Source organism: Ursus maritimus, unplaced genomic scaffold, assembly GCF_017311325.1.
Source record: "Ursus maritimus isolate PB19 unplaced genomic scaffold, ASM1731132v1 scaffold_26, whole genome shotgun sequence".
In the NCBI taxonomy this organism is placed as follows: domain Eukaryota; kingdom Metazoa; phylum Chordata; class Mammalia; order Carnivora; family Ursidae; genus Ursus; species Ursus maritimus.
The window spans coordinates 17,093,755-17,118,054 of NW_024425119.1; the positions used below are offsets into that span (position 1 = coordinate 17,093,755).

Genomic DNA, 24,300 nt, shown 5'->3' on the forward strand with positions numbered 1-24,300 from the left:
CTGGAATCATGACCTAAGCTGAAGGCAGATGCTTAACTGACTGAGCCACCACGTGCCCCAGACCCTTTTCTAATAGGGTCACACATATTTCATAACAGATGAGAGTTCCCATTGCCCCATTTTCTCACCAACATGTGGTACAGTCCAACATTAAAATTTTTGACTAAGTGAGGTATATGTTTTGATCATATTTCAGTTTTAATTTTCATTTCCCTGAATATGAATAAATTCATTATTCTTTCCTTTTTAAAATATAACATCAAACTGTCTTTTTTTATTTCTGAAATATTTTTTATTTTTATTATTATGTTCAATTAGCCAACATATAGTACATCATTAATCTTTGATGTTGTGTTCGGTGATTCAATTTGTGTATAACACCCAGTGCTCATCACAACACATGCCCTCCTTAATACCTATCACCCAGTTACCCCACCTCCCACCCGTCTCCCTTCTGTAACCCTCAGTTTGTTTCCCAGAGTCCAGAGTCTCTCATGGTTTGCCTCCCTCTCTGATTTCTTCCCATTCAGTTTTCCCTCCCTTCCCCTATGGTCCTCTGCACTATTCCTTATGTTCCACTTGAGTGAAACCATTTGATAATTGTCTTTCTCTGCTTGACTTATTTCACTTAGCATAATCCCCTCCAGTTCTATCCATGTTGATGCAAATGGTAGGTATTCATCCTTTCTGATGGCTGAGTAATATTCCATTGCATATATGAATCACATCTTCTTTATCCATTCTTCTGTCGAAGGATGTGTTGGCTCCTTCCACAGATTGGCTATTGTGGACGTTGCTGCTATGAAGATTGGGGTGCATGTGCCCCTTCTTTTCACTACATCTGTATCTTTGGGGTAAATATCTAGTAGTACAATTGCTGAGTTGTAGGGTAGCTCCATTTTTAATGTCTTGAGGAACCTCCACACTGTTTTCCAGAGTGGCTGTACCAGCTTGCATTCCCACCAACAGTGTAAGAGGGTTTCCCTTTCTCCACATCCTTGCCCACATTTGTTGTTTCCTGTCTTGTTAATTTTTGCCATTCTAAGTGGTGTAAGGTGGTATCTCACTGTGGTTTGATTTGTATTTCCCTGACAGCTAGTGATGTTGAACATTTTTTCATATGTCTGTTAGCCATTTATAGGTCTTATTTGGAGAAGTTTCTGTTCATGTCTTCTGCCCATTTCTTAACTGGATTATTTGTTTTTTGGGTGTTGAGTTTGAGAAACTATCATCTTTTATGGTATAGACAGTCAAACTTTTCATCCATTTTCTACATTATCTTATCTTTTTCAAATAGATTCATGGGAACTACTTATATATTTGCTCATCATTTGATTATGTGTATTGTAAATATTTCCTTTTAGCTAGTGGATTGTCTTTTCACTTTCATTACAACTTGTATTTATTAAATCAACCATCTAGGATTTTAATCTACATAAAATAAAACACATTCATGTTAACCAGATAGTTTGACTAGTTTTGAAAATGCATATGCCTATGTAACCACCACAGAAATCAAGATATAAAATATTTCCATTACAGCAAAAATTTCCCCATTTTTTTTTTGCAGGAAATATCTTCCATCCTAGACACCATGCAACCAAAAATATACCTTCTGTATATAGATTTTCTTTGCCTTGATCTCCAATAGAATTTTACTAGAAGTGATAAGAACAGGACTCTTGCTTTGTTGTTAATCTTAAGGAGAATGTTACAGTCCTTTACCATTGAGTATGAAGTTATTTGGAGTTTATGTAGTTATGGCATGAAATTAGTTGCCCTTTACTAGGTTGAAGAAATTTCCTTCTATTTCTGGTTCACTAGGAGTTTATATTACAGATGGGTGATAAATTTTGTCAAATGCCTTTTCTGTATCAATAGACAGGCATAAGGTTTTTCTCATTTAATCCTTTCAAATTTTACAAATATTTTTGCATTACTGGGATAAACCGTACATTGTGAAAATTTAAAACCCTTTCGAGGTATTTCTGGCTTCAATTAGATAATTTTTTGTTAAGGAAATTTGCATTTGTATCGATGAGACACACCGGTCTGTATTTTTATTTTGCTGTGATGTTGTAGTTTGATTTTGATGTTGGAGTAGTGCAGAACTTATAAGTTGAGAGGTATTCCCTTTCAGTATATTTTGAAAGAATTTGAGTAGATTTGATTTGACTTCTTCCTTAAATGTTTGATAAAATTCACCAATGATCATCTTTTTGGAGTTTTCCTTGTGGCAAGGATTTTAATTATAAATTCAATTTCTTTAATTGCCATAAAACTACTCAAATTTTAAAGCCATCAACTTCCCTCTAAAGTTTAGCGGCATCCCACAAATTTCAATATGCTGGTCATTATCTCTTTAAATATCTCTCTACCCCATTCTTAACTCTGTAGAATTACAACTGCATATGTGACTTTGACAGCTCTTAAATGTCATGTGTTAGTTTTTCTCCCCACTTTTTTTTTCCCTTCATGTTTCAGTTAGGATAATTTCTCTTGACCTATCTTCAATTTCATTGATAATTTCCCTAGCTACGTTCAATCTGCTGATGAGCTCACTGAAGGAATTCAGCTCTAATATCACATTTATTTTTATATTTCTAAAATTTAAATTTGCTTTTCTATATAGTTCCCATCTCTGTGTTGAAATTCCCTATCTGATCACACATGTTGTCCATATTTACTAGATCCTGTAACATGTTAATTATAGTTGTTTTAAAGTAACTTGTCTGATTATTCCAATATGTAGGTCATACATAGACTTGTCAGTTGTTTCATCTACTGACAATGGGTTGCTGTTTGCTTTTTTATGCAAATTGTAATTTTTTATTGAATGCTGAACAACACATGGAGAATAGTAGAGAATGAGATAAATTGAAATCACACCTGGAAATGGGCAATGTTCTTCCTTAGTTATGCCATTACTCTGCATGGTAGATATAATCTAGCCAAGATTTGTGCTTTATTCATGTTTTGTTTTTGCTATCATTATCATCAGGGCACTTCACGCTTCAGATTCCTTCAAACAGTGGTTAGCCACTATTACCTGTACATACAGTGGGGCTTGTACTGCCAGAATTCTTTCCTCAGTATTCTTGCTTCATTTTCAGCTTTCAACAATCCCTGCTCGCTATGCCACAAAGATGGTCCCTCTCAATACTCTTGTCTCTCCCCCAGCACTACTCTGCTCTTTGTTTATTATTCAAAATAGACTCATCCTCTGTAGTAAGGTAAAGGGAGGTCTGTGTTGTAATGATCAGTCACAGCCATAGGCAGACTGTGTTCTATAGTCTCAAGATTGGAACTTTCTGAGAATCCCTGCCCCTCTACCTGGCAGCCAAACTATGTCTTATATCTGTATTTAGTCTTAAGCAGAAGATGATTTTCTGCCCTTTCTGACACTAGTACTTGGCCTCTGATTGGTATCCAGGTAGGATCCTTGACTCAAGACAGAGTATCCTTCCCCTTCCCCATGGCCCAAAGGTTTTTGCTTTTACTTTTCGCTCACTGGCAAAGGATCTTCAGCTATGTCTAGCTCTCACCCACAGGGAGAGTGCTTTGGTTTCTCTTCCTGTCCCCCAAAAGTAAGATTTTTTTGCCTGGGATCAGGGTGACAGAGAGTGTTCTGCCCCTCTGAGTGTTATCGTTTTCCTAGCTTTTCGCATCAGCGTAAGACTTTTACTTCCTGTTAGAGAAGTGGGCCCACAGAAGTGGGCAGGCCTTTGTGCCTATCTCCCAGAAACAGCTGATCATCTGCTACATACTAGACCGCTAAATGGACCTTCATTTTCCTGAACAATATTTCTCCTGAACAGCTGGTAAGCATCCATGGAAAAGAACTTAAATAGTGACTGTAAACTCTTCTTATGTTTTAGACTCCCAGATATTCCAAATTGACATGCTAGTTCCTACCTGGCCATTTAAGAATTTGTTATAATTTTAGTTAATTTGTTCTTATCCTCTTGTATAGTGGTCACCTCTTTCTCCTGTGCTCTGCTAAAGGTCAAAGACTTTGTATGCCCCATCTCTCCTTGGAGGGGCCTATCATTCTTTGGAATCCAGTATATTTGGTCACTTGTGACCTCAAATCTCTACTGAGGTCAGAAAAAATTATGATTTTGTATATTACCTGCCTTTTTTCATTGCAATGGTGTGACCAAATATCTATATTTTAAGCTGAAATGGAACTCCAAAGACTATTTTTAAAAAGATTTTATTTTTAAGTAATCTCTACACCCAACATGGGTCTCAAGCCCACAACCCTGAGATCAAGAGTTACATGCTTTACTGACAGAGCCAGCCAGGCACCCCTCCAAAGACTATTTTTAATCTTTAAAGAGCAATTTATAATAGCCCTAACTACTTCATCTGGAACAAAAATAATTTTAACTTCTCAATTTGTCTCGAAACTCATTAATTGAATTTGGCATTTTTCAGTGTGTAAATATAAATAGAAACTCATCAAAGTTTATATAAAACTTGGAAAATAGCAAGCTCTTACATGGCTGTTCCTCTGGTCTTCATCACAGCTAAATAACAGTGGGGAGGGAAGGATATGTTTTGTTTTGTTTTGTTTTGTCTTCCAGAAAGATGCAGAGGAGAAAAGTTATCACCTATCTTCTCCAGTGTTCAAAATACTTTTAGGATATGCTTAATACCTAAAGTATTAGAATGTTGCTCCTCAGAGTCTATGATACATCAAATATTTCCTAAGATAAGCTGGGGATATAGCATATAAAATAACAAAAGTGCATTACTGTCAGTTTTCACTAACCCGAAGAGTCACAGAGATAAAAAGAATTTAGAGGTAGTCCAGTTCAAATCCTATGTAATGCAAAAATCTCTCGATATTCCTGACTCTTTGCATACCTGTAATGTGGAGTAACTCTCTACTGACAGAACAGTCTCTCAAATTTTCAACAAAATAATTTTTATAAAGATTTTCCTCATACTGTGTCAAAATGAATGTCTCTAAGTTTGCAACCATTAGTTCTAATTTATCATTCCAGGGCTACTTACAGTAAAATTAATCACCTTTTCACTTAAACAGCCTTCAACTACTTGAAATAGTTATCATGTTTCCTTTTTCTTTTTTTTTTTCTTCTAAGCTAAAGTTTCCTAGTACCATCAACTACCTTTACTTTATGCCCATTAAACTATAGTCTTCTGGCTCCGGTCTCAGCACTCTGTGCTCCATCTGTGACACAAACTCCCATTCCCATCACCTAAATATTAGATGTTCTGAAATGTTACATACCCAGTGTTCAATTTTTCTTTCCTCCATAGTCTCTGTTTAGACAGTCATATCCAAATTCTTGGCCAGGTGTCACCTCTATGAAAATTATGCTCAAATTTAGCTTTAATATCACTTCAAATCAGGGACTAATGCATGTTTCATAATCTGTAGAATCTCTCATATGGTGGATCAGCCATCACCTTCTACGAGGGTGTATGTGTGTGTGTGTGTGTGCGTGCGTGCGCACACATATACCCATGTGTGTATATACTAGAGGAAATTCCAGGGTTTTGGAATTTAGGAAAGTGTTTCCATATAGCAATTTTGCGTGTGCTTCTGCCTGGGTCCAAAACAGTCACTACATTCTGGCACAATTTTTTGGCATAAATTCCTGCCATAGTATAAATCCATACTTCACAGCTACACATACAGTTTTTCAGGTAATCATTTTCTTCACTCAAAGCTCCTGGGTAGAGAGAGGCTTTCTCAAAAGCTCTCTTGGTCAGTAGGCATTGTTTTTCTTCTCCCACCTTTTGCAGGTAACAGTCTATCCAGTGTATTCAGAGATTTCAGCTCCAGATCTGCTCCTTTCCCTNNACTCCCCCCTACTGGTTTAGGTCTAAAATCGCAGCACTTGTCCCGTCCTGAGCGGTAAACTTGTCTCTGAGCCTGAAGGCCTAAATCTAATCTGGTATTTCCCTTAGGCCATTGTAGCATCATTGTTAAAGACACTGCTCTGGCTTTAAGTTCCCTCTTTAAATTTCTGTCACCCAGAAATTTATCCTATCTTTGTTTTGGGCTAAGCTATATACTTAACACATTTTTCCTATAGTTCATCTAGTGTTTATATGAGCATGTGTTCTGTGTGTGTGTGTGTGTTTTCTCAATCCAACAGTTGGCAGAGCTAGAATCTCACTGCATTTCCCAATATCTGGAGGTTGTGTCTGCTTGGTTGTCACTGTGGAAGGTCAAGCTCTGCATATCAAAAACCACATGCATCACAATCTCATCAAAAATCTTCCCAAAATTTGTTGCCATAATTGGTTTCTTGGTTTCCTAAGCATCTTCTTGGTTTCCTAAGCATAAAACTTTAGAATCACTTAAATCCAAACTTTTGTTGTCCACATATCCAATTAATCATCAAGTTAATTCTACTATTGGAACATTTCACTTAACATATTCTCGCAATCTCAGCGATTCAGGAATGTAATGAATATAATATTTATCTTTCAGAATTTGAGGAAGATTAAATGAGATAAATCAGATATGAAGCACTTCAAGACTAGAGTTAAGAGATGACGTAAATTAGCTACTGACTGGCCAAGTCAACTCAGCATTTGCATTTTAATTAGTAATATTCTACGGATTTCCACAAATTCACATCACGCATCTACTTTGAATGTATGAATGAAAACTAAACATAGCACCTAATATATGCCCTTCTCATAGTTTTTATTACCTTTTAGTTTTTATTTTATTGGTTATATGGAGATGTACAGTGTCTGATTTCTCATATAAAATGAAAAATTTGTGTGAATGAGTAAAAATAAAAAATTAATTAATTAGCTAAAATTTAACTCTTATTCTCTGCCAGGGACTTTTTCATATTTTATCTTATTTAATCATTATAACAACCCTATAATTAATTATTATTGTTCCAATTTTACAGAAAAGAAAACTTAGATCCACAGAAGTTAAATAATTTGATAATAGTCGCAGGTACAAATAGAGCAGAACCAGGATTTTAGCACACATAACCTTACTGTAGAGCTGAAAACAAAGTCAACTACACTGTTCAGAATAAGTATATTAATAGTATATCAATAGTTGGGTTTCTCTTCTTTGGGAAAGTCTAATTTGTCAAGTCCAGTCTCAAATGTTGTACCAGAATTAAACTCCTGGTCAGATTATACTCATGGAAAATGTGGTGGGGATACTAACTTTCTAGTTATGGAGAGTATATGGCTTTCAATTTAATTTAATAATGAAGCAGGTCTTCTGTTAGGCATGTCACAATGTTGACTCATATTGAGTTCACACACAAATGAAACAACTGGCTTTTTCCATATGAACTACTCATAAATTTTTCTTCTCCATGTTGTAATCGAGTAATTGTGTTTTCTTAATCAGGAAAAGACGTAAGATGTATTCCAATTAAATTACATCTTATTTTTCATCCATAGCAAAATGTAGATAATATTATTGAAGAAGTAAAAAATATATGCAGTGTTCTGGGGTGTGTGGAGACCAAACAAATTACAGATGCTGTAAATGAACTAAGTCTAATTCTTCAGAGGAAAACAGAGGTAAATATACCCATTTATTATACAGTAATTATTTTAAACCTGAGTTCAATAATTAATTAAGAAGAGTGAAAGAATTTTGAGTAAGTATTGTGTGTTTGTGTGTGTGTGTGTGTGTGTGTGTGTGCACATATATATTTCAATCATTTGGGGCTAATGGAAACTTGATTCTATTATACCAAAAGGATTTAATTAAATTAAAAGGAAATTTCTTACACCTTTAAAGTTTGTAACTGCAATATATCTTCCAAGTGAGACTGAAATCAATCCTACCATCCTACCTAGAGGAATATGCTTATATAATAACATTCACAGGCAAGTGTTTATATAGACTATAAATGGCTCTCATGTGCACCAGTATATACATACTGGTAAGAATCCATGGGTAAGAATGCATGCTTACGTGGACAAGCACACATATAGGAAAGACCAGTTTTTGTGCTATCTTTTGCTGAATTTGCAATGCACACTGCTTATATGATCCCACATCATCAAATAATATCCTGTTTTCTTCGGTTTAAAAAATAAGTATTATGTGATTTTTTTAAAATCTCAGAAATCTGATGTAGAACTACATGGGTGATTATTGCCCAAGAAAAAGATGAAGAAATCTGGTTACAATAAATTCATTCAATCTTGTTATTAGTTTAGCAAATGATGAAGCAGAAAGATATGATGATGATAATAATAACTAATACTTGATAGTGCACTGCAATAATAAAATAATTTCACTTATTTATTATTTCATTTTCATTTTATTTCAATTCATCGTCATATCAATGCCATGAAGTTGGTATTTTAATGTTAATTTTATTATTAAAATCTGAGGCTTAGAATGCTTGTGTACAGAGGATTAATAAGTGGCAAAATAGAGATCTGAACCCAGGCCTCTTCTTCAATATATATGAAACTCCATAACAGAGAGTGATTATATGCATTCCTTATCTGCATGGAAAAGAACAGCACAGACTACATTGAATATGCCAGGCTTCTACTGTAAAATTGGAATAATAGTAATTAATAATAGGGTTGCTATAATGATTAAATAAAATAAAATATGAAAAAGTGCCCGGCAGCCTCTTCGTCAATATATATGAAACTTTATAACAGAGAGTGATTACATGCATTCCGTATCTGCATGGAAAGGAACAGCACAGGCCACCTTGAATATGCCAGCCTTGAAATTTCAAAAAGATTGATTCAGAAAGTGGACAATTATATTAGTATATATAAATCATCATCATTGTTTCAAGGAGGTGACTGAAAAAAATGAGTAATTTCTCAATGTTGGATTTTATATGTCTTATTTTCTTAGAACTTGTTTTTGTAATTACAGAGTAATAATGAATACAGAAATTTAAATACCTTATTTGCATTACATAGTGACAGTGATGACTCAGGAGCAGTGGAATCATCCTACCAAAAGATTTTCCAGATAAGCATCCATTAAAAACTAAAATCCCAAAGCAAAGAAGAAATCAAAATTTAAACAATATAATCAATAACCACCAAAATTTGATGTCTGAAATTAATAACTGTTTATTACATTTTTCTTAATGGGAAAATATCTACTCTTATACCTTCCAATTATAGATGAAAATGAAATAACTATGTAGTCTCCAAAGCTGTTCTTATATGTACATATTAATATCCATGGTCTTCTCAAATGATAACAAGGTAAAAAATTTGAAGTGATCACATTTAATCTGGTCATATTTTTTATTCTGTGTCAAAGTGGGAAAATTATATAGTCTTGAAAAGCCTATAATCAGTATGTTGTGAAAGTAAGTATTTTCATGAACTCAAAAACTTAAGAATTATATGATGCTAAGAAGAGCTTTCCAATAGCTAAAGTTATGTCAGGATAACAAGGTAGTGAGAGTTAACTTTCAACAAGCAACTAGTTTCTCTTAGATGATCACAGTGGGAGACATTATAAGCACCTAGACCTGACAATAAAATACAAAGAGGTTAGGGTCATGCAAATATGATTTGAACTCAATATCTACCAGTTTTTAGCTGAACATCCTTGGGAAAATTAATTCACATCTCTGAGTTTTAGCTTTTCTCATCGTATGCATGCACAAAAAATTAAATAAATAACAGAATTTGCAGAGTTTCTATGAGCATTACAAATAATGTTAATAATAGTCCAGAGGATAATGTTTCTTGCATGAGTCACCTTATTACTGGAGGTAGTGGGGATAGTACTGGTGATAGTTGTTAGACTCCTCCTCATGTAGCCAACATGAGGGTTTTAATTTGCCCAAGCACCACTCAGGTCCTCCTTTTCTCACAACGATTGATTATAGCCAGCCTCATGACAGATGTGAGCTTTTGCCAGAGGAGGAGATCACATGCATGAATGTGGACACATGTCCTCCCATCTGTTAAGACCACTTGGTTGTGCTTCAGTTTTTATGTCCAGCTCTCAGTGAATCAGTACAAACAAACCACTGATCAAAGAATGAGGAAAATCTAATTTTAGGATAAAGCCCTTCAAATGCTATTAAAATATTACTAGATACAAAAAGCTTTATCTTTAGAACATTCATTTTTCTGAAACTCCCTAAAAGAACAAATATAACAATTTTCTCAGAAATATCAAATCTTCAATATAGCTGAAGCCAAGAGAATCCTTCAAAGAGAAACTGAGTATTTCCTAGGAAAGCTATAACAATTATAATTCTCAAAAAAAGCTCATATTCACATTTAACATTTCTTATATACTTATGAGCACTAAATTATATGTGATTACTGACAAATAAAAATTAAGAGTTGATAATCACTAGTTTTATTTCATATATGTCAATGGCAAAAATTAGATAGTTTAATACCACTTAATAAGCAGATTCTTATTTTGAACACACTTTAGAAGTTCACTTATTCTGTATCACCTTCTTTCACACTTTTTGTTCATCTCTTTCTCTAACCTAACCATGAGCCTACCTATATATAAGAATATTGGTACAAACAGTAAGTGCATTTTTCAGAACTTGTATAGTAACCAACTGCAGTTAACAATGCCAAAGTATCTCAGTGTGTCTACCCACGATGAACCTAAGATTAAAGAAATACTGAGAAAAATGAATCTTCTGCCAACAAACTCAAATTTGAGAAGCTTTCCTTTCCCTTGGCTGCAGTTTTTGGTCAACTTGCAAGAGACTATTTCCTGCCATACAGAGAAGTAATTAGGTATTTATTAAATGTAAGTTTTGGCAAGATGATGAATTATATCACAAATGCAGTTATACTCTTGTTCATGCTCTCATTCGGCATTGGAAACAATTTTCTATCCTTCAAAATTATATTCCAGAGTCTCACATAATATATTTCCATTACACGTTCACACAATAAATGAAACACAAAGTGAAAAATATGGTCTTACACATTGTGCTGTAGGTGGATGTCATGGTGATTTTAAAATACAAGTTTATATTTCTGAATAAACTGAATTCTAGTTAAGTCAGGCTAACATCTTTAATAGTCTCACCCACATGGATGGGGTGAAGATCTTGTGTACTTATTAAGCCTAGTGGTTGAAACTATGCTCAGATGAAATATTATACCTAACAGAAATGCTTCTGAAAGGGTTCATGTGAACAATGCTTTTAAGTGAAAAGCTGTATATAAATTTAATTACATTTTAAACATGATAGAAGTGTTTTCTCTCTCAAGGAGTATTGTAGCAAGTTCTTTGTTATAAGAAAACAATTATTCCTTAGTTTGTTTGAGAAATCAGGCTTTCATTAATTAAAAGCAAACTTGTCCAAACAAAATTTTTAAAAATTTAGTTTTGATTAAAATGGATTATATTTGAAAATGTGTTTGCTTTTGGACTGAAACCTTATTTTTAGTGAATCTGTGAATCATCTTACATAGTTTTTGTGATAATGAATTTATCACCAGCAATTCCTAAACCACTAAAGTAATTCTAGGCCTCCAACAAATATAAACACAAATAAACAAACAAGCAAATAAATAAATAAAACCATACTAATTGATGTGAACTAAAATGACAACAAAAAATAAAATTTCAGATAGTACTTTTTAAAATTTAGGATATGGTCACAAATGTTTTACTATCAGTTTTTAAAAATCTCCTAAACATAAATAAAGAAATGAAACTGTATCATGAGTCTATAATTTTGCCCACCTCCATCCAGCCTTCTTTTCTTTGCAGCCCAAAGCTTGCAACTGAATGACTGCTAATAATAAGAACTGGAAATATTAAACAGAGAATTCAAATGCACTTATTTCAAAAAAAATCATTCACTGCTGTGGAAGGGGAATTGAGGTTAGCCAGTATATAGAGAACTATTCTAATAATATCAAACAGGCTGAATTTATTCTAAGCTTTTTTCAGTCAAAAAACCTAAATTGTTTATTAAAACATTCAGAAGGCCTTTCTTTCATCTTATAATTTAGCTTCCTTCTGTTTATTAAGCAACATTGATATGTGATACCAATAAATATTTTGTGTTTTTACCATGCCAGAGAAATTTCAGTGTTTAGATCTGGATATTATCAGTTTGATTGTTTTGTGAACTTTGTTTTCTAAATAACAATTGTATCTTTGCACTTATTTTTCTTTTTCAGAATTTTCATCAAAATTCAGAGACTTCAGCAAGAGGTAAAACATACATGTACCCACATTTAAAAAAAAAGTTATAGAACCCAAAATAATTTAATTTTTTTCAATTTTTCATCCAAATATCAAGGTAATACACATACACAACGTACACAAATATTTTTTGAAGTGAAAATGCTTTGCTAAAACTCTTTTTAATGATGGAAATGATTACTCAGCAAGTGAATAAAAATCCACTCTCTAAACTTCTAGCCTGACATTTTTAAGAAATGGGAAAAGTCAAGAGATCTATCAAAATGAAAGGAATACTGAAAATATTCTTATAACTATTCTAAGAAACTATAAAATTTTATTTAGCTAATTATATTTTGATGTAAGAAGAGTCAGAAAAGTAGCAGATGTCTTTCTTCAAAGTCACTAACTTCAGATTTAAATTCAAACTCTATCTGAAAGACTAATCTAACATAATATGTAGGAGGATTAGGTTCTGGAATAATTAGTGTTCACAGAGGCTCTGAGCCTATAAAACGGCAAGCCACAGGAGGACTTTGCCTCTACAGAAAACAGTGGATGAGTAATAGTGTGATGTAGAGCAAAGGACCCAGCTTTTGAAATCTGGTTAATTTCAACTCTGTCACTTTTTGACTCTGTGATCTTAAGAGAATTAATTATTTGATCCTAAGTTTCCCTAATATACACAGAAGACACCAGAGTATTTAATGTGCAGGGTGTGGTTAGAGTTGTACCTGTTTGCAAAAGCAAATGGTATTTGGCATATCAATACTCTGAGTATCTTCAAGGGAAATGACTCACAGATGTTCAACTCACACTCTAGGTGTAGAGGTCACAGTGAAGTGCAAGTGATAACCCCAACCTGCCCTCCAAGCCTTAATCGTTTTTTTTGGAGAAAGTTATGGGCAGAGGGATATCCTCTCAACTCTAATTCTCACCACTCAAAAAAGACATAATTACATTTGAAGAACTCCCTCACTTCACATCACAGAGGAAAATGGGATGGCAAAGGGCATGGAAAAAAAAAACAAACAAATGGCTAGTGCAAAAATCCCTGTTCCAGGCATTCATAAAACTCCAGAACATCATAGAGGAAAGGAAAAGATAGACGCCCCCTAACAATATCACCAACAGAGTCCAAGTGATAAAATGAGTAGTCAACAAGCTGGAGGTATGGTTAAATGGAATCTTCCTTTCTTTTAGGAATGTTGGAATAAAATCCCTTCATCCCATATTCCTCAGGGGTTGAGATATAAGATTCCACAAAACTCTGTAGGAATGTTCCCAAAGGTTTATATTCAATGTTAAATCATCACAGATTCTAATTAATGTATTTTAATCAAATATATATTGCCACTGTTTCTCAATTTTATGATACTGTAACTCCTTTCCCAGAGTAAAATCAGGTGTGATAAACATTATTACTCCACATTTCACCACCAAGCCCAGTATCTTGAGTCCCTAGTACATTTCTGATGATATCTGAAATGTACTCTTCATCCAGAGTTCTGGTAGTAAAGCATAATGCATAAGCACACATCTCTATACTACCCCAAAAAAGCAAATTATAACCAAGAACTGTATTTCTGCACAGGAAGTCAAGAGTAGAGTTTGAGTAATTATCCAAATAATTAACGTTTCTCAAAATACATGCTGGGGCTTGAATTAATAAGATCTCTGACCCAACTTCATGATTTCTTTTAAATGTACATTCATTTGCACAAGACTGGGAATTATTAACAAGAAGTTTGTACTTTCTGCTTCAGAGTACCAAACAGCACAATGTGGGGACTGGGAAACATGTTTCTATAAATTTATAATTCCCTGCCTCTGTTGTTCAGGAGAATCCCTGTTGGTTGGCCTCCAGAGTTTGATGAGTCCTCTTTAAAAACTATTTTTATGCTACTTTACTCTTCTGTTTTATTAATTGCTACTGCTGATTTCTCAGAGAATATTAATTAGAGCTCTTTCACGCTGCTTGTCCCCTCACTGTTTTAAATAAAGGCCACCATTTCAAGTAAAATTTGGCCATCTTATAAATTTTGTACAAATTTATGAATAACTAAGTGAATAATAGCATGTATTGAACAACAACAACAAAAAATGTTCAATTATGGACAGACCTACTTAGGGGAAGGATGTGGGAAGCAGCTCCGTGCTGAAAATGGCCTGTTCTTTGAGTAGCCAAATTGTCCGGTATTGGAACACTGCAGACTAATGGAGGAAAAAGCTGGCTCTTTGTATTATTTTCTTTGAAAAACAACTAGAAATTACAAGCAATTTATGCTTCAGAAACAACTTGATGAGAAGTGCATGTGTTTGAAAAAACAACAGTGCTACTGTGTGACTTGACTTGGCACGCATCAAATCACAGCCGGTTTTAAGAACAAAATTTCTAACGATCTGCTTACTCGTCTCTCGATGACTCCTCAAGGCCTGGGGTGGGGTCCGTCACAGCGTTCTTCTCTGAGGAGTTGGGGGCGCCCGCGCAGCCCCAGAAGTGCGCTGAGCCACCGCCACTAGGGGCGGGGCCGTCTGCTGCAGGGGTGTCTGGGACGCCATCCGGGACAGATGAGAGCTGCGTCCAGGTCAGTGTGTGGGAGTGGAACCTGGAGTCTGGGGATAACTGGGGTCCCAGGCTGGGCCACTACGAAGGCCAGGCCATGCAGCCCATCTTCCTCATCAGGTACTCCCAGTACCGCATGGACGCCTCCTCCCAAAAGGATTTTACTACCAACTCCCCTAAGGTGGCAAACGGGCGAAGCTAACTGGTGTCCGACTTGCAAGCTCGTCGTTGAAGCTTAATAAAACTGAGCATTCCTGCATGACCCACGCAATAGAAACCGCTGACATCATCAGCAACCACATGCCAGCGGCCTGCAAAGTCGGCACAGACTTGCTGAGGGAAGGCGCCCCCATCTAACCTAAGGATCCGACCCTGCCCAAGTCTCAGTGGAAGCCAGAGACTGAGGGTATTATGAAGACAGAGCCCGAAGGGAGGTGTCTTCCCAAACCGCATCCACCCGGCAGATGCCAGGCCGCGGAACAGTTCTGAGATCTGCCATGCGGTCTTTCGCAACCTGCTGTGTCGGGCGCCATACTTCCTCCACAGGGCTGGCTCCGCCTCTCCCTCTACAGTGGCTGCATTATCCACTTGGTGGTCCCGCCCAGCGCCCACGCAGCGCTCAGGACCTTCGGGTACACAGGGTTCAGGCCTCGGGACAAGATCTCCCGCCCCTGAGGAGGGCCTCGAGGTCCTGCTCTTCTCCGCTGTGTGCCCAGGTCAGTGGCTGCAGCTGAAAAACACAGATTCCTTCTCCATCTTCCCTCTACAGGCTAAGCTGCGGTTCCATGTAATTTCTCCAGGACGAAGTGGCGGAAAAGTAGAAAAAAATGTGGCATTTCAGCGTGTTCTTCTGGCCCAGCATGGGAAAGGATCTCATTCAGATCAGATCAGCCTCTCAGGGTTTTCTCCCTTACGCTTGTCAACCAGAACGAACCTGTAGGATTTTAGGAGTCCTGTTTCGGGGATTGGACGAAGCCTGACAGATGCTTGTGTGAGGATGACGAACAGAGTCACACCGAGGGGTCTTTGACCATGACCACAGCTTGCTGTGCGACACCTCCGGAGACTCCTTCAGCCAAGCCAGTCGGGCAGGAGAGACTCCGAGGAGGGCACCAGAGCTTCCATTCACAACTTATTTCACTTCATACAGTCTTTTCATTCCCTAAACCCTTTTATCGCTTAAATGTTTGTCAAAGATTTTCCTGATCTGGCTTAAAAAATAATAATGTTTGAGATTTTATATTTGAAATTACTCATTTAACTTTTGAAACACTACTATAGTGGAATATTAAAACAAACAATTACAAGTCGTGAGCATATTAATGTATGTGCATACATAATGTATGTGCATTCAAAATGTCAGTAGTGAGAATTATTCACTGGCCCCATTAAGAGGTCTAACAATGAACTCCATCAGTGGGATGACGTTCATCATCCTCGTAAGCTTCTCCATTGTGATGGCGTCATCTTTCCTGATTTTAATTTAGAGTCCACTACCTGTACTACCTGGTCCATTTCATCAGTCTCTTTTTCCTTCCTCTCAGGTAGGAGTTTTTCCAGGAAAGAGTTTATTGGAAGAATGAAAGCCAGGGAAGTTTACCTTAAATTCAGTGATTAGGTCTTTTTCATATGGTCTAGGATAAATTGGTATGCCTTTATTTAATACACGCTTGGAGCTATTAGCCCCTGTACTTAGTCATTTTTTTTTTTTCATTTTTCTTCCTTCATGACAAGTCACTATTAGAAATAATCAACAATCCCTCTTAAATAACTAATAGTAAAACTTAGGCTTTGATTTTGAAGAGATTTAGTAAGCATCATAAATCTTTCATTTCAGGCTTATTTCAGATCCCATCCAGGTACTATTACTGTTTTCGTTTTACAGCAGCACAATGTATATGATTAGTGTTCAGTTAATGGTAAACATCATAGCATAGTCAAATCTATTATGATTAATTTTTAGATGGGATTTGTTTGAAGTACTTACAAGCCATTAGAAAGCATGTTCTTTGTCTGAAAATTAAATCTAAACAATCATAAAGTAGAGCAAAACATTGCAAATTATAGAATGCCAAATTAATAATCCAAAACTCTGATTTATGATTAAAGGCCATGCTTCCAAGATTTCTGCAACTGAAGATATGAAAGCGTATTGATTATCTACACTACTATCAGCTAATTCAGGCTGCATACAGAGGCACAGATGGCTAATTGGCTTCAGTTGGTGGATGGTTATTTTAATTAAATTTTATTTAAAATTTATAATAAGAAATTTCAAAGCTGTAATTGATGGCTTATAATAAGTATGGCCCTTCAAAGATGACCTGATTTCTGTCCTTTCTTTCCCTTAGGCTTGATAGAGAAGGTGACAACTGAACTATCCAGATCCATCTTCCATCTTATCAATGCCTATTGCTGCAGCTTTTATGCAGATTTCCAACTTCTAAATGTACCTGATGACATTTCCTGTGTAAATCGTGGGCTCCACTCCCACCTTAGCTTCACAGTGTATGCAGTCCACAATGTTCCAGAGACTTGGGTGCAGAGGTGAGTGGTGGTGAGTTTTTCATAAAAATGTTAATTTTTACATGGTTTCTAATTAGAATATAATTTGTCTTATTCTTCTTTGCAGGAGCAAATATTTCATAAAATTTTGAAACTTAACCAGTGTAGATTTATCTTAAAACCATTTTTAAAAACTTCATTCCCAAATGCACATTCCTTTTCCCTCAAGTATTTTCCCATTCTCCATATTAAAAATCACTACATATTGTCAGTATATCATTAGGGAAACAGAATGCTCATCCTATTTAGTAATTGCCCTAATTTTTTTTTAACAGTTGAGTTTAAATGACTAATGCTAATTAATAGAACACACAGAGAGAGAAAGCACACACATAGGGAGTAGTACTTAATAGGAAAAAAAGCACTCTGATACCCATCAAGTTGTGAGTGGTAGATATTTTGTGAAATTAGTACCTTGATAAAGTGGGAATTAGCCGAGAGTTATTTGAGTTACAATGGAAATTAACCACAATTATGCATGGAGCATTGCTAGATTGTAGGTTGGCTCTATTATGTAGTATTTTTTTGAATAACATAATTAGATTAATATTATAATCATTATTTTAAATTCCTTATAGATTAAATCTATAAGAGAATGCAGATTAAATCAATTAAAGCTAATAAGATTATAGTAATTTATAAATGGATTTATTGTACCCACTGCATTTAGCACCTCAAAGAAAAGCTGAAACCATTTCAGTAAAAAGAGAAAAAATGCTATATGTATTTTTGCAAGTAACTGACCTGTACAAGTAGTTATAAAGTTAATTAGAAAATGTACTTTTGTATGTAAAAAACACTATCTACCTATGTACACATACACATATTTCTTTAAATCCATGGGGTGAGGGGTCCCTGGGTGGTTCAGCTGGTTAAGTGTCTGACTTCAGCTCAGGTCATGATCTCAGGGTCCTGGCATCCAGCCCTGTGTGTGGCTCCCCACTCAGTACGGGATCTGCTTATCCCTCTCCCTCGGCCCCTCCCCCCATTTGTGCACGCAGGAGCCCTCTCTATCTCTCTGTCAAATAAATAAATAAATAAAATTTTTAAAAATCAATTAATCAGTCGATTCATCCATGGGATGAGAATGTAAAAAACACTCTTTACCTATCTACACATACACATATTTCTTTAAACCCATGGGATGATTCTTTTATGCCTTTTCTTTCTTAATTTTATGAAAATTTAAAGGCCTGCTGTATAATATAATATACTGCTACTCTGATGTTTTCTTACAATATTTTAACCATTAGTAAATACTTATTAATTTTAATTAATATGGAAAAACTATGCAGCCAGATAAATACGGATAAAGCTATATGCATGAGCCTGCATGTATATATGGTGTGACAGTGTTGTTTATTTTTTTCCCTTTTTTTTCTATTCTCTGCTTTACTTATTTCTGGTGTAATATTTATGGTTTTCTTCCTACTTTTAACTTTGGACTTAGTTTGTTCGTCTTTTTCTAGTTCTTTCAATATAAAGTTAGGATGTTTATTTTTTATACTTCTTTTAATGTAGGAATTTACAGCTATCAACTTCTCTCAGTACTGCTTTTGCCGCATCTCATAAGTTTTGGTATGGTGCGTGTTCATTTTCATTTGTATCAATATATTTTCTAATTCCCATTTGATTTCTTGTTTAACTCACTGATTTCCAGTTTTATTTCTGCAGTTGATTTCTAGTTTTATCCCATTGTGGTAAAAAAAAATACATACGGTATGATTTCAGTCTTTTCAAATTTGTTAAGACTTGTTTTGTGACCTAACACATGATCTATGCTAGAAAATGTTCCATGTGTTCTAGAGAAGAATGTGTATTCTACTGTTGGATAGAATGTTCTGTATTTATCTGTTAGGTTCAGTCTGGTTGTTGTATTCATTATTAAAAGTGGACTATTGGAATCTCCTATTATTGTGTTGCTCTCTATTTCTTCCTTCAGTTCTGTCCACGTTTGCTTGATATATTTGCTCCAATTTGGGGTGCATATATATTTACAATTGTTATATCCTCTTGATGAATTGACCCTTTTTTATCATTATATAAGGTCCATCTTTATTTCCTGTGACATTTTTTGACTTAAGGTCTATCATGTCTTATGTTATGTAAGGCAACCCCTATTGTCTTTTGATTGCCATTTGCATGGAGCATCTTCTTCTGTCCTTTCACTTTCAGCCTCTGTGTGTCCTTCAATCTAAAGTGAGTCTCTTATAGGCAGCATATAATTGGATCTTGTTTTTTAGCCAATCACTCTTTGTTAAGCAGATAACAACTTCAGTCACTTACAAAAACTCTACTCCCCTCACCACGCTTCTTTTTTCCTCCCCTCACCACACTTTATGTTATTGATATCACAAATTACATCACTTCGTTTTACATATTTTTAAAAATATTTTATTTATTTATTTGAGAGAGAGAGAGCATGAGCACAAGGGAAGGGTAGAGGGAGAAGCAGACACCCTACTGAGCAGGGAGCCTGATGCAGTTCTTGATCCCAGGACCCTGGGATCATGACCTGAGCTGAAAGCAGACACTTAACCGACTGAGCCACCCAGGCCCCCTGTTTTACATATTTTTATTATTATGTTTTTTTTAATACGTTGCCCTTTACATTCTATACCAGAATTAAAAGTGGTTCATGCACCATTATTAAAATATTTTACTGTATTCTGTATTTGCCTACATTTTTACCTTTACCAATGACCTTTGTACTTTTGTATGCTTTTGCGTTGCTATCTAGCTAGTGTCTTTTCATTTCAACTTTGAAGACTACCTTTAGCCTTTTCTTATAAGTCAGGTCTTGTGATGAAATTCCTCAGGTTTTGTTTATTTGGGAAAGTATTTCTTTCTCCTTTATTTCTGAAGGACACCTTTGCCAGATATAATATTCTTAATTAGCAATTTTGTCCTTCAGAACTTTGACTATATCATCCCACTCCTTTCTGGCCTGCAAGGGTTCTGCTGAGCAATCTGCTGATGAACTTATGAGATCTCTCTTTTATGTGGTGGCTCACTTTTTTCTAGCTGCTTTCAAAATTCTTTGTCTTTGACTTTTGATGATGTGATTTTAATGTGTTTTAGTGTGGTCTTCTTTGGGCTCATCCTAGTTTGGTTTGTGGGGCTTCTTGAATCTGAATGTCCATTTCCCTACACACAATTGAGAACTTTTCAGCTATCGTTTCTTTAGAAAAGCTTTTTGCCTTTTTCTCTATCTTCTCCTCCTGGGACTCACATAATATGTGTATTTGTCTGGATGATGGTGTCCCAGAAGTTCCCTAAGCTTTCTTTACTCTTCATTCTTATTTCTTTTTGTTCCTCTGATTAGATAACTTCAAATGACCTATCTTTGAGTTCACTGATTCTTACTTCTGCTTGATCAGTCTGCTCTTGAACCTTTCTAGTAATCTTTTTTTTCCAATTCAGTTATTATATTCTTCAGTTCCAAAATTTCTGTGTAGTTCTTTTTAATATTTTTTGTCTCTTTGTTTATACTCTCATTTTGTTCATGCATCATTTTCCTGAGCTTGTTGAACATTTTTATGATGATCATTTTGAAGTCTTTGTCAGGTAATTCATATACTTCAATTTATTTAAGATCGGTTTTTGGAGATTTATTTTATTCCTATTGTTGGGCCATATTTCCCTTTTTCTTTGTATGCCTTGTTACTTTGTTCTAGAGTCTGTGCGTTTGAAAGAATACAGTCTTTATAGATTGGTTTCATACAGAGAAAGAATGTCATCAATCAGCACAACTAGAGATTCTGGGGCCTTTCAAACCTTTCTCTTCTCTGGATTTGTGTGTGTAAATTTCCCAATTAGAGAGGTTTTGCTTCCTTCTTCAGGAGCTCATAATTTCTTGTTCCTCCAGTGTCTCTCTGTGGCACTACCAAGTTTGCTGGTGCTGCTGTAAGCTCCCCAGCTGTTTTTGTTTGTTGTGTATTATTTGTTTATTTTAGGATTTTATTTATTTATTTGAGAGAGAGAAAAAGGGAGCATAAGCAGGAGAGGGGCAGAGGGAGAAGCAGATTCCCCACTGAGCAGGGAGCCTGATGTAGGCCTGATGTAGCCTCACGACCTGAGCTGAAGGCAGATGCTTAACTGACTCCACTCAGTAGCCCTACCCCCAGCTGTTTTTGGTTCTCAGCTGTTCCCTGGCATCCAGAGTATGCCAGGTCCCATCTATGCTATGAGTTGGGTGACAGAAACCAGTCTTTCAGGCCACCACCCAAAAAGCTGGAATATTGGACACACGCGCCAACTCTTTTTCTCCCCTTGTAGAAGCCAGAAGTTGGGGATTTTTTCCAGATTTTTTTCCTGTTCATTTTGCACTGAGAAACCAGAAGTTGGGGTTTTTTTTACTGTTTATTTTGCACTGAGTTGGGGATTTTTTTTCCTTTTCATTTTGCCCTGAGATGGGACAGTGGTAAGTGAATTTGTGTTAGTTCAAACCATTGGCTTTGTTCTTAGAGGCCCCCAACCTGGCACCCATTCCTATTCAGCATTTAGATTTAGGTAGGACATAAACTAGTCCCTTGGATAGCCCCTTAAAAAGTCTGAATGCTAGACATATGTTCCAGTCTTCTCTTTCCCAGGGAAAAGCTGGGAGTTGGGAGTTTCCTCCTGATCAACTGCACTCTGCCAGGGAAGGAGTTCTGGAAAAGGAGTGCCACAAATTTTCCTACTGATTTCTGTGTGACTGGTTTGCACTTGCCTGGGGTGTAAGAGCTTCTTGCTTCTGAATTTCCCACAGAGGGAATTGATCCGTGTATTATTGAATTGGTGTTTCCATGGGGGAAGGAGAGTCTGGGGCTTTCTGTTGTACCATCTCGCTGATGTTACCCAACATAAATTTTTAAAGTAATTTTTAAAACATACTTTATACAATCAGATGTAACTTTTTCATTTGACTTTTAACTATAAAAATAATTGACCCATATAGAAAACTTTCTTTATAGTTTTCAGATTATTGAATTTTTTTTTTTTTTAAGCTATAAAGCATTTTCTTTCTCCTGTTGGCTTACATATGCTGGAAAGAAGTTGTGCCAAGTGAGAAGCTACAGAAGTATTCCAGTCAAAAAATTGTTTTTTCTCTTGGTCAACTGGAATGAAACGTAAGTTTAATCTTTATTTTGGCAGTGTCATTTATATAATAAAGATCAAGGATTCTTTTTTCTCTTTTTTTTAAAAGTGGAAGGTTTTTTTTTTTTTAATATTGCCAGTTGATATGATTCAGTGATGTGACAGAAAATGCTAATAGATAACTGACTGTACAGTTCAACAGATTAAAAGTCCATTTAGAAATCTAGACAAGTGTCTAATCCATATTACCAAAGTAATCAAAAAGAGAAATTGGAAAAAACAGAATTTTAATCATTCATAGACTATGGATATAAGGGATACCCTCTATTTGGGTTTGGGGGAAGTAGATTCCAGGTATAACAATGAAGAAAGAAATTACCCAATAACATGTAATTTCCACTTGCCCATGAAAGCCAATTATAAATTTATTTAAATAGTCAAGTTTTTTGATAATAATTATCTATACATGTGTAAACTACCATCTAATTTTGCGTGATTGGCTCCTACTTTCTCATTTTATAGAGACTTATTAAATCAAGAAGAAAAAAAGTACCTTCTTGACAAAATTCATTCCTTCTTGCTCCCCTCTGTCCCCCTCCTCCACCTCAAGTCCTTACTTTACGCAGAATCTCAGGACGTTCATGGGCCCTATGTATGGCTATTTTGTGAATACTTCCACTTTCCCTTGCTGTTCCTATGACACTACTCCACTAGCTTTCAGTCATTTCTCTGGGGTCTCCTGTGCTGCGCTGACAGTCAGTTATCTTCCTACCTCAAATAGTAGAAAACTTACCTACATCTCATCAGCCCTTTACCAGATCTGGCTTTCTTCAAAGATGATTTGACTCCCCAGTATTGTGCTTTTTCACTGAGAAATACGTGCTGAAATTTCTGGGATTCCAAGTATGGTGTTAAATAGCACCACTTATCCTAATCTTAGTGTTACTGCAGTCAATGGAGACATGACATGTGGCCTTCAATTTTTATGTACTCCATGTTTCCTTCCATGAGAGCAATTCCTCCTTCCACTAGGACTATGACAACATTTATCTTCCCTTCTTTGGTTAGCTTCTTAACTCCTTTGTCAGAAGACCTGATCTTCAATTACAAAATCCTCTTCTATTGCACAGAATGAGTTCTGCTTGTAAAATTCTTCAGTGGTTCCCCAGTTCTCATAAGGTAAAATACAAATCCTTTAGCACAGCACACAAGACTCCCAGTAGTTTGGCCCCTACCGATCTCTGCACCTTTGTCTCTGTAGTTAACCCCACTCCATGGCCCTGCACCCAGTCATTCTGCATCTGATCTATTTCTCCTAACTATAAACTGAGAAGTCATGCCTCTGCTAGGGGTCCTCCATCTGTCAAGAGCACAGTGCCTTTACTGCCCACCTTGGGAACACCCAATTATCTTTCAAGACACTCTTTCACCTTCTCTGTAAAGTCTTCTTTGTAACATTAGAAATAATTTGCCACTTTTCTTTTGTTAGTTGATGTAAACCTCAATCTACTCTCTTATGGTCCCCTCTTGAATGTGTTTGCTTATATTTCTGTTTGCTTTTGCCAAATGACACAAAGATCTTTTTTTTGTTGCTTTTGTCATTTTATTTTCTTTTTAAAATTTTTCATTCTGGCCTTAGCAGCAGCAGTATCAGATAGAGTAAGAATTCAGTAAGTGTTCTTGGGCAAATAAATGAATTTCATGTAACAAGTGATTCTTTAAAAATGTTATTAATCAGCTCAATGACTAAAATTATTCTTCTGCTTAATTAAAACTTACTCCTAGCTATTTCAAAAAATCAGATTAATTTTCAACTGATAGATATATGCTATCATTTAATTCAAGAAAAAACTTACTAAATCTAAAGTCAATTTTAAAAAAATCTCCCCCCCAGAAAAGTTCCCAAATAAATTGGAAATCATTATTGTTGTTGGAATAATTACAC

General features: G+C 35.7%; 1 protein-coding gene and 1 pseudogene across 2 annotated transcripts in view; both read left to right on the forward strand.

Moving 5' to 3' along the window:
* PIK3C2G (phosphatidylinositol-4-phosphate 3-kinase catalytic subunit type 2 gamma) overlaps nucleotides 1–24,300 on the forward strand; it is a 318,577-nt gene that overhangs the window by 52,644 nt on the left and 241,633 nt on the right. Inside the window, exons 8-11 of one of the 2 annotated variants that reach the window (XM_008707062.1) lie at nucleotides 7,423–7,545; nucleotides 12,142–12,175; nucleotides 17,063–17,258; nucleotides 22,265–22,387. In XM_008707062.1, coding sequence (XP_008705284.1) covers nucleotides 7,423–7,545; nucleotides 12,142–12,175; nucleotides 17,063–17,258; nucleotides 22,265–22,387 — 476 coding nt within the window. The remainder of the gene's footprint in view (nucleotides 1–7,422; nucleotides 7,546–12,141; nucleotides 12,176–17,062; nucleotides 17,259–22,264; nucleotides 22,388–24,300) is intronic. The other variant, XM_008707063.1, reaches the window with a different exon arrangement.
* LOC121105440 lies at nucleotides 14,310–15,386 on the forward strand (annotated as a pseudogene).